At 41.4% G+C, this 12,235-nt stretch overlaps 1 protein-coding gene across 4 annotated transcripts; it reads left to right on the top strand.

Moving 5' to 3' along the window:
- The first annotated feature begins 425 nt into the window (after positions 1-425).
- On the top strand, positions 426-11,983 carry tfap2c (transcription factor AP-2 gamma (activating enhancer binding protein 2 gamma)). 4 transcript variants are annotated; one of them, XM_070902310.1, is made up of 8 exons: positions 3,264-3,529; positions 4,216-4,677; positions 5,083-5,134; positions 6,429-6,500; positions 7,086-7,308; positions 8,651-8,769; positions 10,083-10,224; positions 10,460-11,983. In XM_070902310.1, the coding sequence occupies exons 1-8, from the start codon at positions 3,482-3,484 to the stop codon at positions 10,752-10,754; spliced, it is 1,413 nt and encodes a 470-aa protein (XP_070758411.1). In that variant the 5' UTR covers positions 3,264-3,481; the 3' UTR covers positions 10,755-11,983. The 4 variants fall into 4 exon arrangements, with proteins under 4 accessions (XP_070758410.1, XP_070758411.1, XP_070758408.1 ...); XM_070902307.1 differs by having other exon boundaries at positions 3,362-3,529; positions 6,429-6,510; positions 7,084-7,308; XM_070902309.1 differs by lacking the exons at positions 3,264-3,529; positions 6,429-6,500 and adding an exon at positions 426-455.
- Positions 11,984-12,235: the final 252 nt, after the last annotated feature.

Here is a 12,235-nt window from a genome sequence, read left to right as displayed (position 1 = left end):
TGAAATTTCCTCACGTCTTCTTTTCACCTTTTCTTAAACTTTAGCCTGTATGACATTGTTTCTTTTTTTACTGAACAATAACAGATCATTATGAGATTAACTATACTTCTATCTCGGTTATGGGTCTAATCCTGTGAGTCTTATTTCATTTTACATTATAACACGTAATGCTTTTTAATACATTTCTGCGCTCCTTTCCTCACTTTAATCCACTTTAATGTGCATGCTGCTTTATATAAAAACATAATAAATGCGGGCTATCATCGAGGAACTATAGATGGATTGTTTTGATTTATCCCGCTCAGGTGTGTTACACTGGCGCATGCGCACAGGGCGGCAGTCAGGTGAAGTCGGCAAAGTAAACCTCTCGTGGTTTCAGTCACTCGCTGCGTCTCAGTGGGATTGCTGTGACTGGAGCCTTGCAGATGTCTTTACTGGAGAGGATAGACTGGAGGGTGAGTTCACTCGTGTATTTTCCGTTTACAGCTGACTTAGTTTAACCCAACCTGCATCATGTTTATCGCTTTTTGCTGCTGAGCCTATATTTGTTTTATTACTTTCCACCATAATCACCTGTTTGTAATCGCTCAGCGCCGTTTGCGCTTTTGAATAACCCGTGATTAATGTCGAGAAGGCCGAGGCTTTATTCTCTCAAAAACTTCGAGTAATTTGGTTTGAGGCTACTGGATTACAAACCAGCGGTGCTGTTTATGATCGGCGCTGAAACAGACGAGGCATTTATTTGTTTTGTTCTCTTTCGTGATTTCTACAACATAACCGCAACATATAGTATGCATTTATCTTATCAAATTATATAATATATAAGAAAAAAAGAGTCCTACAGCAACAGAAGGATATCATAAGGGAATGAAATGCATATAAAGTCACTATCCTCACCACTTACTAATGCAAACATACTCTTGCTAAGCTATAATGTAGGTTATAAAACATAATATAAGTGATTGACGAATATAACCTGTATATCATAGTGACCTTTAGAAAGTGCTATCTGGTATTTGTTGGTATTCTGTATAAATAAAATGCGATATAAATAAAATATAGGCCTAATTCAGCCTTAAAATATCGCGTCTTATATATTGACGCTATAGTCTATCTAAAGCAAACTAATTGAAAAATCACTAGAACTCCCTGATTGATTTGTGTGACATTTTTAATTTGGATCCATTTGGTCTTTACACCTGACATCAGCTGAGCCGGTTGTCACTGAGGTCGGCTGTCATTAAAATGACAAGCTGAGCATCAGGATTGTTGAAAACATCACCGGCAGGCCAAGCGTGATTAACTGACTTGAGGTCTGCTCCGTGTCTCTTCCAACGTAAAATAACATTTAATCAGCGCGCATTTCACTTGTGCTCCGCATCACAACAAGCCAGTGGACCAACACGCAAAAAAAAAAGATAATCCTCAGTCGCCCACGTCCTGTTGTTCCCATGCACAGCCGATCATCACAGCGTGGCTGGACGGACGCCACAGGCTGTTATCCTAAAAGACAAAGGTCTGTCTAATAATCTCACAAATTATAATCTGACATTTAGTAGTCGTCACATAATGAACCAATTAACGAAATCACTCAAAATAATGGGCATACAGTAGGCTACATTATTTTCTGTTGAGGAAGGAGATATTTTATAATGCTGAATTTAAAATGTTTAACGGCTAAAATAAAACTGACTAAAACTTAATAAAATCGCCTAATGGATAGTTGGGTCGTTACAATTAATAAAAGACAGAGAGAAGAAATATCTTTTGCCCTCACTTTGGGTTTTTGTTGCATATCAAAGCTTCAAAGCAGCCTTGTTTTGGACGTTGCAAAGCTCCACCAAAAATGTAAATGAAGTTAAGAATAAGAAAGCCTTGTTTGTTGAGATCCTTTGAGCTTTAGAGTTTTTTTGTTTTGTTTTGAGAGAATGATGCTGCTAAACCCTCGGGCTTATTGTGGTTTGAAACAAGCACTTAACCACCACTGTGAAACACCGAGATTAAAATGTCATGGGTTCATTTGAATGCCTATTATTAGCCATTCAAATCGAAGAGCTGCGTTATCTTGATATCTTGCTCATTTTCAGTTGGTAAACACGATGACCACAAGGATTTAGTCAAGTTAAGTGGCATGCATAAATAGCATACAGAAGGCTACTCTATGATAGCATACTTCTGATGCAAATGCGAATATGACCAGCGCGAATAATAATAATAATAATAATAATAATACAAATAAAAGTAATAAAACAACGGTTATGATAAAAAAAATACTTGGCTTTATTCGGTGTAATCAAATAAACACTTAATCGCTAAATTAAATGATTTATATTGGTATATGCTGATTTCAACATCAGTAATACAACTAATAGATTTTATCAACCTACTTAAGAAAAACATCACCACTAATCTGTGAAAACAAATGTAGGTTTCAGTCCCAATAAGCAGAACATGTCGCTTCTCTTCCAACGAATTGTTAAGAACACCATCAAAATTCTAGAACATCTCGAACCGAGCAAGTTGATTGGCCAAGAGGCATTCCACTGAGCGTCATAACCTCACCATGAGACTCTCAGTAACCTAGCAACCCGTCACTGCAACATTACTTAACGCGAGTTGTGTTGGTTCATATACAAATTGTATCAGACTCGTAATTAAAGAAAACAAATATTACGTTTTCACTCAGCAAGAAGTGAAAATAAATTGTTTCCTTCATAACTGAAGGAGTATTTTAAAACGATAACTTTGAATCTCTTCTTTAACCAGTGTGTTTATACGGAATATTACCCTAAAACAGAGCCTACAGTTGTCCTCCTACACATTCCAAAGCCCTGTCTTCAAGCTACTTATGGGCCTCGAGGAGATAAAAACAAACTAGTCGGTGGTGAGAGACTTCACTCCGCGTACGCCAGGAAAAGTTGTCTATAGTGAAGTCCATGAGGTTTAAGTGTCTGGCACTGTACATACGGACAGAATTCTGATTGGACCTTTGTCCCGCCAATCAGCAATATTTTCATTTTCCCTTTTCACTGACATCATCGGGCAGGGTGACGCCCACTCGGGGCGGCTGTGCAGATATAGTACAGTGCTCCTGGATGCGCCATTAAGACTGAACGTCGCTGTTTTGTCCATAAGAGGGAGTCAAGTTTCTTATATGCACAGTTTTCGCCCAGTGCCACAACAGAACTACAGAGCACATTGGCCGGAGAGGGGGAAGTATTGCTCGACAGCGATTCTTTTCTCTCACAGTGGCTGTGGAAACTCATATCTGCGGTTGGATAGTCACTCGGTCGGTCAGTTCGCCCCTTCAGCCTTCACCCGCAACTTCGCCTCTTCGCCGCAGCAGAAGAACAACTGGGTTCATGATCACCAGGAAGCCCTTAATTTATTCATACCTGGATTAACTCGCAGGCGGCAATATTTTTTGCTTTTTCTTTTATTCTTTTTTCTTTGTAACGGAGAGCCGTTTTTCTCTGTCAGAATGTTGTGGAAACTAGCAGACAACGTGAAATACGAGGATGACTGTGAGGTGAGTTTCGACAGAGATGCAAAAAGAGTGGAAAGTTCCTTTTGATTGACATCGAACAAAAGTTTGCCACTCATAGACAAGAGCGACCATGGTTTGATTATTATCATATGCTAATGATCGTGATAAAATCAGACAAGGGGAAATAAAATGCAAGTCAGCATAACAGACGACAACACGGGGACAGAAACTGCTAAAAAGTCCATTTTGAAAAAAAGTTGAGAGACGCCAACAACTGCAATTTCCAGAATAAATGCATATCAATTATTTCTAGAATAACAACAACAACAACAGTGATATAGCTGATAATAATAATAATTATAATAGCCATGATGATAATTTTAAAAACATTTATTTTCCAAAAGAAGCGTAGGCGAATTTATTACGCCACGTAATTATTCATTTGGGTCATTATTAACACGTGACAACATTTTATGATTTCATGGTTAATGATTTCAATAACCAGTTTTATTTAATTGTATTAACAAAACGCTAAAGAATGATAATAAAATACAGCCTACATTAATAATACATTTTTAGTGTAAATATATTCACGCTCTTCTCTCAGCCTTTATCTCCGCTGGACATCATGCCGGTGGGTAACAGACACCTGATTCCCTTGAGGGACAAATGTCACCACTACCTGCCACCTTGTTGTCATCTCTCACATTGTCTCTTCCGTCCCTCAGGAAAGGCACGACGGCAACAGCAATGGGAACCCCCGGCTGCCTCACCTGCCAGCGGTCAGTCAGCACCTCTACAGCCCGTCTCCCTCTCTCTCACACTCGGCCAGTTCGGACTTCCAGCCCCCGTACTTCCCGCCTCCCTACCAGCCCATCTCCTACCCGCAGTCCAGTGACCCTTACTCCCACCTCGGCGACCCTTTCAACATCAACTCCATACACCAGTCGCCGTCGTCGAACCAGCAGCAGGCGTGGCCCGGCCGGCAGGGCCAGGATGGGCTCGTCGCGCACGGTAGGAGCGGGCTGGCGAGTCAGATCTTGGGCCTGGAGGGAGGCTCGTCCGGGGTGAGGAGGGAAGGGTTCCGCCGGCCGGAGCTGCTGCCCCCACACCCGCACAGCATAGAGTCGTCGGTTATTGGTGATAACATGGGGATGCACGACATGGGGCACGGACTGGAGGATGTTCAAGTGAGTGGATTTGATTGCGATGGATACTTGAAATTACACTTTAAGGTGTGTGAACGTCGCTGAGGTGTGCGTGCATGCGTGCATGCCTCATGGCTTGAGTTCACTTGCTGACACAGGTAGCCAAATAATACATGTTAGGACACCATCCAAGCAGACAATAAAGCTAAAGTTAATTTCTTAACTTGTCCCTTGTCAAATAGGGACATTATTTTGATCACATAGGAGATTAAAATGCAACCAAAGGTCACCATTATTAACACATTGGAATAGTACAGCCATATTAAGCCATTTAGACAGATGTTGAATGTTTTGACAGAAATTAATTTCACCTTTTTTTTCCAGCAGTGTTTTTCCAACAATGCACATGATTTCTTACTGCTGCTTCTGTTCTTTTTTTTTTATCAGCATGTAGATGACCACAGTATTATTATGGCAGATCAGACAGTCATCAAAAAAGGTGAGCTTTACTCCACGTTTGTGACTAATGTTACCTTTTAGTGCCGAAGAACCACAGCTCTGTCGATTTGAAAGAAAAGGGGAAAAAAGTTTTGGAAAATGCTGCCTGGGGTACATGTGCCTTTGTACAACCAAATAAAGATGCACTAATTACTGGCAAGGGCTGGAAATTTACTGTAAGCATCGTATTTTCTTTTGCTCTCCACATACTTGGAATTGTCATAACAATTACTTCTATAGTGGCATGTCAGGGCACTCAGTGCGAGAGTGCGGCAAAGGAGGAGTCTTGTATTTGTACTTGCACTGCATACACTGATAATCCTCATAGCCATGAGATGCACTTATCTAAGCTTGATATGATCCTCAGCCTATTCTGTTGGTGAAGGTGCTTGAATGGATGCCCAGTGGGAAAGAACTGATCCCTTTTCAAAAAACGACAGGCTATTGACAAGACATGAAAATTGAGCAATCTGACAACCTCGGTGTTGACTGTGAGAGAAGAGGAAAGCTTTGGATCATCTTTAGGCTGGTTAAGCTTGCAATTGCAGCTCTTTTCAGTTCACATTAACAGGAAATTATGAGTTGATCTTGAAGCACTGTTTGGCTCTGCAGAACCAGCTTTTGGCGGGGTGTGGCATTAGGCTTGCATGTGAAGGACAGTTTAGTAATTTGTTGGGACATGAACTGTTTTGAGGGAGAACCTATTCCCGCTGTTTTGTCATCAGGCCTCCATTAAACAGACTTTGAGTCAGAGAAAGCTCAGCTTGAGCAACATTGTTCTGCTGCTTAGCTTTCCATACTTATTCGAACCGTACATAGGCAAATAGAAAGATAGATAGATTCTTTATATTCTGTAAAAATCTATAAAACTGTGATATAATATCTAATTATATAAAGACAGGTTTTACCTTTCATTTGAAAGTATAAGTCTCATGCTTTAGTTTCCCATTCTTATGTCTGACTATATAACACAGTGGTGTGGTTAATTCGATGACATTTACGAGATATTGTACAGTGAATACAGTGTTTGTTTGTTTTTTTCGAAAGCAATACCCGAAAGTGTTCCAATATTACGATGCACGATAACAAGCAGAAAGCCATTTGCACAGCACAATAAACCAACCGGTCTCCATTTGTTACGGAAATCAGTGGTGGCTCATTATATTGTTCCCATGCTCAAGGGCACGCTATGGGCAATCTAGGTTTTCCACTTGTAAACAATGGCATGTCATTCCCAGCCATGTGCCCCAGAGGAGCCTTAAAGTACTCATGTGACTCTGTGATTTCTGTCTCAGTATTAGGACTGCGAGGTGGCAGGAACCTTGATCGCTTACAGAGGACTTATTATCAGGGGGGCATTCTTGCGGGTGAGGATGAAGATAGCTATGTTTTGTAGTGTGCTGTACTGTTTTGTTTGTCCGATGCCTGTCAGTGCTTTTGTGGGGGGTTAAAAATTTCGTCTGACCTTAGAACCAGCATAAAAAAACACACACAATGTCTAGAATACCAAGAGCCTGTGAGACCAAATAATAAACAGTACTGAGGTGTATCTGCGACTTATATGAGGGGCAGTCTGTATGTGTGTACCTGTTTGTGGATGGTGTTTGGCATGAGGGCATTTTAGCCGTTTAATCATCAGGCATCCAATGTTTGGAACAACACAATATTTCTAAAGTCCTCAGTAGTTGTCTCTTGTATAGTTTCCTACAGCAGACACTGGTTTTCTCAGTCGTGCAGAGCTGCATACACACTCTTCCTTGTGATTATGTAAAAGAAAACACAGATTCTCTGTTGCACAGAAAGGATTATGATGATTAGAGCTTATGTGCATACACAGGAAAAGTGCATATATAAACAAATCCTATTGTACAACCAGATCTTTTTTTTTCTTCTTTTCTCTTTGTACTGTTTCACTCTTCAGCTTACCCACTGTTTTTTTCCCTCACCTCCAGGACCTGTCACTCTACCCAAAGGCAACGCACTGGGTCTTCCTTTCCAGAAAGAGTCCCTGCTGGGCATGGTATCAAACCCCACAGAGGTATTCTGCTCTGTACCGGGCCGCCTTTCCTTGCTGAGCTCCACATCCAAGTACAAGGTTACCGTGGCCGAGGTCCAGAGACGTCTGTCGCCCCCTGAGTGCCTCAACGCATCACTCCTGGGAGGGGTTTTACGCAGGTCAGAGCTCAGACTCATTCAACATGACAGCAGGCTGGATTTAATGACTTTTCCCTGTTTATGTTTGCAAATCATAACACAGGAACACAGTAGCGCTGAAATTGTGTAGTGTAACTAACTCCATCATAATGTATATCTTTGGTTTTTATGAATATCTCTGTGAGCTGTTGATAAGGTTGTCTGATTGTCTCAGATATGAATAATCATTGAACTGAGGAGTTCCAGCTCTAGTGATCTGTAGACTAAAGCTCAGCAGCCCATGGGAAAGGCTTTTCTAAAAGCTCAGCTTGGCTCAGTTACTCTGGCTCATCAGTTTTTTGCGTAAGGTTCGTGACATTCTTTGTGTGGTCTGCAATTTTGGTTCTCTGCTTCCTCTGGGGATAGGTTACATCAACACAGTTAGTACCAATCTAAAGACTCTGTGGGTGTGTTTTTTTGTGTGTGTATTTGTGTGTTTGTCAGTGGCTGCAGCATTGGCAGAGCAGTTGACCTTATGGCACATATGTTAGTGTGGCAGTCTGTTGAGGGACTGCGAGGTTACAGTATGCATTCAACCCTCCTGACTGGAGCATTTTGTGCTTGGAGTGCACGTTTGCCACTTCCCATGTGCATGTGTTAATGCTGACATGCACACACACAACACACACACACACACACATCAACACATGCAGACATTTTTAAGTAGGTCATATAGCAATAGGAGGGGGATCGTTAGCAGAGGGACAGGGGGGAGAAGGGGATGAAGGGGTGGGGGCACTCACACACACATGCCTCCCTAAAGATGCTCCCTCTCTCACCCGCCACGGAGAGGGAGTGCTTGCCCGCCAGTCATGCGGAAAACTGAATCGGCCATGGCAAGTGGGGAGTTTAAGTGTTTCTGCAAACGCGTGTATGAGGGATTTCTGTGGAGTGGAGGCATCAATTGTGTCTGTGTGTTTTTTTGGGTCAGAAGAGCCTGTTTGTGTGATTTATTTGTCATCAGGAGTGCACAATGAGGCCGACCGCAGGAGTGAGTGCAAGGCCTCCTCTGACAGGCGATTTTTGCACTATGTTCTGCAGTCTCTTGATCTTAGGTGAAAGCACAATAATTATACATATCTAATCTGTTTGTTCCTCCTCATTTATGGGTTAAATGTCCTTAAGCAGATACTAATCAAAGGAAAATAATCATGATGATGTGTGAAGAGATTGGCAAATGCCATATTAATTTCTCAATCCTCCATGAACAATTATTTTACAAACTTTAACACATTGCGTGAGAAAAGTTGTAATCTTGCATTATATGTCTGAATTACTTCACAACTGTAGACTTATATGTATTTGTTTTGTTCTCCTTCTGCAGAGCCAAGTCAAAAAATGGAGGTCGTTCTCTGAGAGAAAAGCTGGATAAGATTGGGCTCAACCTGCCTGCAGGAAGAAGGAAGGCCGCCAATGTCACTCTACTTACCTCACTAGTAGAAGGTATGACATGTCACTCAGTAGTGCATAACACCTTCTCAGGTTTAATTGTTGTTTGCAGTGGCTGGAATGTCGTTCTAATAGTTTCCAAACGTCAGTCTTATTCACATAGTATGTGCGGTTTAAGAGCCGTGCAGTATCTTATGCTATTCTCCAAACATTCATTGCTGAAATGCTCCAATATATAAATACAATGTGAATGGCGCAAAGTTTTATTTCTTCGAGAACTTTGTTTCATTTGCCCGGCTTTCAGTTGCACATTAGTTGTCCCTTGGGTTGGCAAGCTGGTTGTCCTCAGTCTTGAGCTATGAAAAAATCCTTTTCAGCTCAGTCTTTGATATTTTCAGTTTAGTGAGTGTCTGCATCAGCACCAGTTCTATCACTTTTATGATTGTATTATTTTGTATTAGACTGTGCACAGTAAGCTATACATTGTCTGATGTATTCTTCCTTTAAATGTTGGCATCTTGTAACATAGCCACAGATCTTCAGTTATTTAATTTCAGGGAGTAGCGTAGTTATAGTGATGACACAACGCGACACCTTCATCTTCCCTTGTCAATGCCTTGAATTCTAAAACAACATCCTCAGTCATACCTCAGCCAGACAGGGACTCTTCGCCATGAACACGTTATCACTTTAATCACATCTACCTGCCGCGGGCTAAGGTAGAATATTTTTTCCTCTCTTGTTCCCTACGCGCCTAATTTTCATAAATGGGCTGATGATTCTGTGCAGGAGAATGACTGGAGGCTTGTGTTATTTAGAGACCTTCAAAGCTGAATTAAGCCTTGTTATCTTGTGTGCGGCTCGCCAGGAGGGCCTGCTGACCTTAAAGCTTGTGCTTCTGAATAGCTGCCCGTGTCCTCAAGTGATGTGCGTATCTATCAATAAGCGGTGCTGCTGGTGCCGTGGGCACTCTCTGCTAGCATTTATCCACATAAGCCCATTATGAGCGTGCAAGTCAAACCACCCTCAAGACGGAAATATATTCATCTCACTAGCTCTTGTTCCCCCAAGCTAGGAGACTGAGCACAGCTGATTATTCTGTAGTTCAACTGCTTCACTTCATGTGTCTTGATGCTCGTGTGCATCAGGTCCAGAATGGGGCAGCTAGTGTAATGCTTCAAATTGATAAATTGCTGAGGCCGGCCAGCTTACCATTTGATCTTTGCCCAGTGTGTAAATAAAAATAATCTTTAATCTTTCATAAATATACAGTCTTGGTTTGAGAGCAAGAGCCAAGTGTCAACTTCAGTGCTGTCTTAGACTTTTTCTTTTCTCTTACAAGGTCTGTTTTCTTCTTCTTCTCTTAGGTGAAGCTGTTCATTTAGCAAGAGACTTCGGTTACGTGTGTGAGACAGAGTTCCCTGCAAAGGCAATTGCTGAATACCTGGGCAGGCCGCACGTGGAACGCAACGAGGTTAACTCTCGCAAGAACATGCTCCTTGCTGCCAAGTAAGTGTCCTTTTCTGGATGGTTGCCTTTTCTTTTTTTTTTGCACAGAAATACACCACTGGCAAAGTAGGATGTAGCAAGCTAACATATCTAGAACATTATCTTAGGCTTCATAGTAATATGCGGATTGAATTTCCTGCAGACTTTGTTCTCAGATCACAATGAAACATTAAATGTAGTTAATGTATTTATGTATTTTCCCTCTTCCTAAATCATCCTGGTTTTCTACCTTCAGGCAAATCTGCAAGGAGTTCACCGACCTGCTTACTCAGGACCGCTCACCTCTTGGAAACTCTCGGCCGGCCCCCATCATGGAGCCTGGAATCCAGGGCTGCCTGACCCACTTCAGCCTCATCACTCATGGCTTTGGCTCTCCGGCTATCTGCGCCGCCATGACCTCCCTTCAGAACTACCTGAACGAGGCGCTCAAACAAGTGGACAAGATGTACCTGAGCTCTGGTAGCGACACCCAGGGGTCCTCAGACAGTGGAAGCAAATCTACCGACAAAATGGACAAGCACAGGAAATGAGAGCTCAATGGAGAATCCTTATGAACTTGAAAACCCCTGAGTCCCTTAATCTTGCCACCCTGTCTGACCCTTTTGGACTTTTTTCCAAATCAATATTGATTGATAAGTATTGTCATTTTGAGAGCTGAATTTGTGTGTGTGTGTGTGTGTGTGTGTGTGTACTCGCACTATTGAATTTATATCATATTTTTTGAGAAGTTGATGATTTCTAAGAACTTGTCACAACTGGCTGCAAATCAGTCGTCATGTGTTGGCACCTATGGTGAACTGGTCCTAATGGGAGCCCACCTTGTGAGGGTGTGATACACACCATATCATACTAACCACTATGCAGTTCCATACAGTTGTCAATGTGCTGATGCTACAACCATGGGACCTGCACTCTGTTGACAAGAGGAGGAAAAGAACAAAGTGCATACTGTTTTTCTCTCCCTAGAGGACATCATTTCAAGATGAGTTGCTGTGGCTGTGAATTCCTCTCAGCCCCCCACCCCCCCTCTGTCTGGAGGCAAATCCACTGATTTCCTGTGTCTCAATGGACTTGCAAAGGACATTTTTTTTATATGAGAAAGAGAGAGAAGAAAATCCACTTCATTTTTTTTTTGCTGTGCTTGATTTGTACAACCACTTCAAAATGGCTCCAGTGTTATTGTGCTTTGTTCGCAAGAGATGATTTGAATCTTATGTAGGCCTGACTGAGAAAAGACGATTTTTGGTTTGTCAGCCTGTGTTTGGTCAGAAAGCCTCTTCAGTGTTCATGTGGATTACAGGCATAGCAATGCTTCCATTGTTACTCTATCTTTTAAACCTGGCAGCAAGAACACTTTATTTTTGTGTTAGGTATTCATCATTCTTAGTATTTAAAAATCCCAAGTTACCATCTACCTACTAAACCAGTTCAGTCCTGCCAGAGTGTATGTATGTTGTGAGAATGTGTGTAAATGTATATATTTCTTTCTTTAAAAATGTTTTTAATTTGACATTAAATTCCAAACATAGAATTTTATCCAGTGTCTTGTCCTGGATGTAAATATTTTCTAATTTATGTTGTAATTTAATGGGCTTGTGTAAATAATGGTATCATTCTGGTGTATGGTTTCACTTTTTATCATGATGTGTTCAACTTTTATAAATGGGTTAGTTTTTTATCGAGTAGAGGTTAGGAAGTGGGCATGATATACTTTTTTGAAAATATGTAAAAACAAACAAAAAAAAAAACTGTTTCAAAGTTTCAGGAAAAATAAAAAAAATGAAATGAAAGACTGATTCAGTGAGTCAGTGATGTTGCCTAGGCCACACAAACACACTCACACACACACACTTTTTGGTGCACTATTGTTCTGCAGCCTCCTTTTCAGCAGTATTTCACAGATGATGGTTAAATCATGTGTTGGAAGGTTTTCCTATTAATAAACAGCAAAGAGAAAATCCCCAAACTAATGGGAACAGTAGCCATCATTATCTGCTCTCACTTAGCTTCA

This window comes from Enoplosus armatus, chromosome 3 (assembly GCF_043641665.1).
Source record: "Enoplosus armatus isolate fEnoArm2 chromosome 3, fEnoArm2.hap1, whole genome shotgun sequence".
NCBI classification, from domain to species: Eukaryota; Metazoa; Chordata; class Actinopteri; order Centrarchiformes; family Enoplosidae; genus Enoplosus; species Enoplosus armatus.
This window is presented reverse-complemented; position numbering and strand designations above follow the sequence as displayed.

Coding starts and splice junctions, on each gene's coding strand:
- tfap2c (XM_070902307.1), top strand. CDS start 3,482: ATGTTGTGGAAACTAGCAGACAACGTGAAATACGAGGATGACTGTGAG. Junction 4,678..5,082: donor ACGGACTGGAGGATGTTCAA/GTGAGTGGATTT, acceptor TTTTTTTATCAG/CATGTAGATGACCACAGTAT. Junction 5,135..6,428: donor TCAGACAGTCATCAAAAAAG/GTGAGCTTTACT, acceptor TTTCTGTCTCAG/TATTAGGACTGCGAGGTGGC.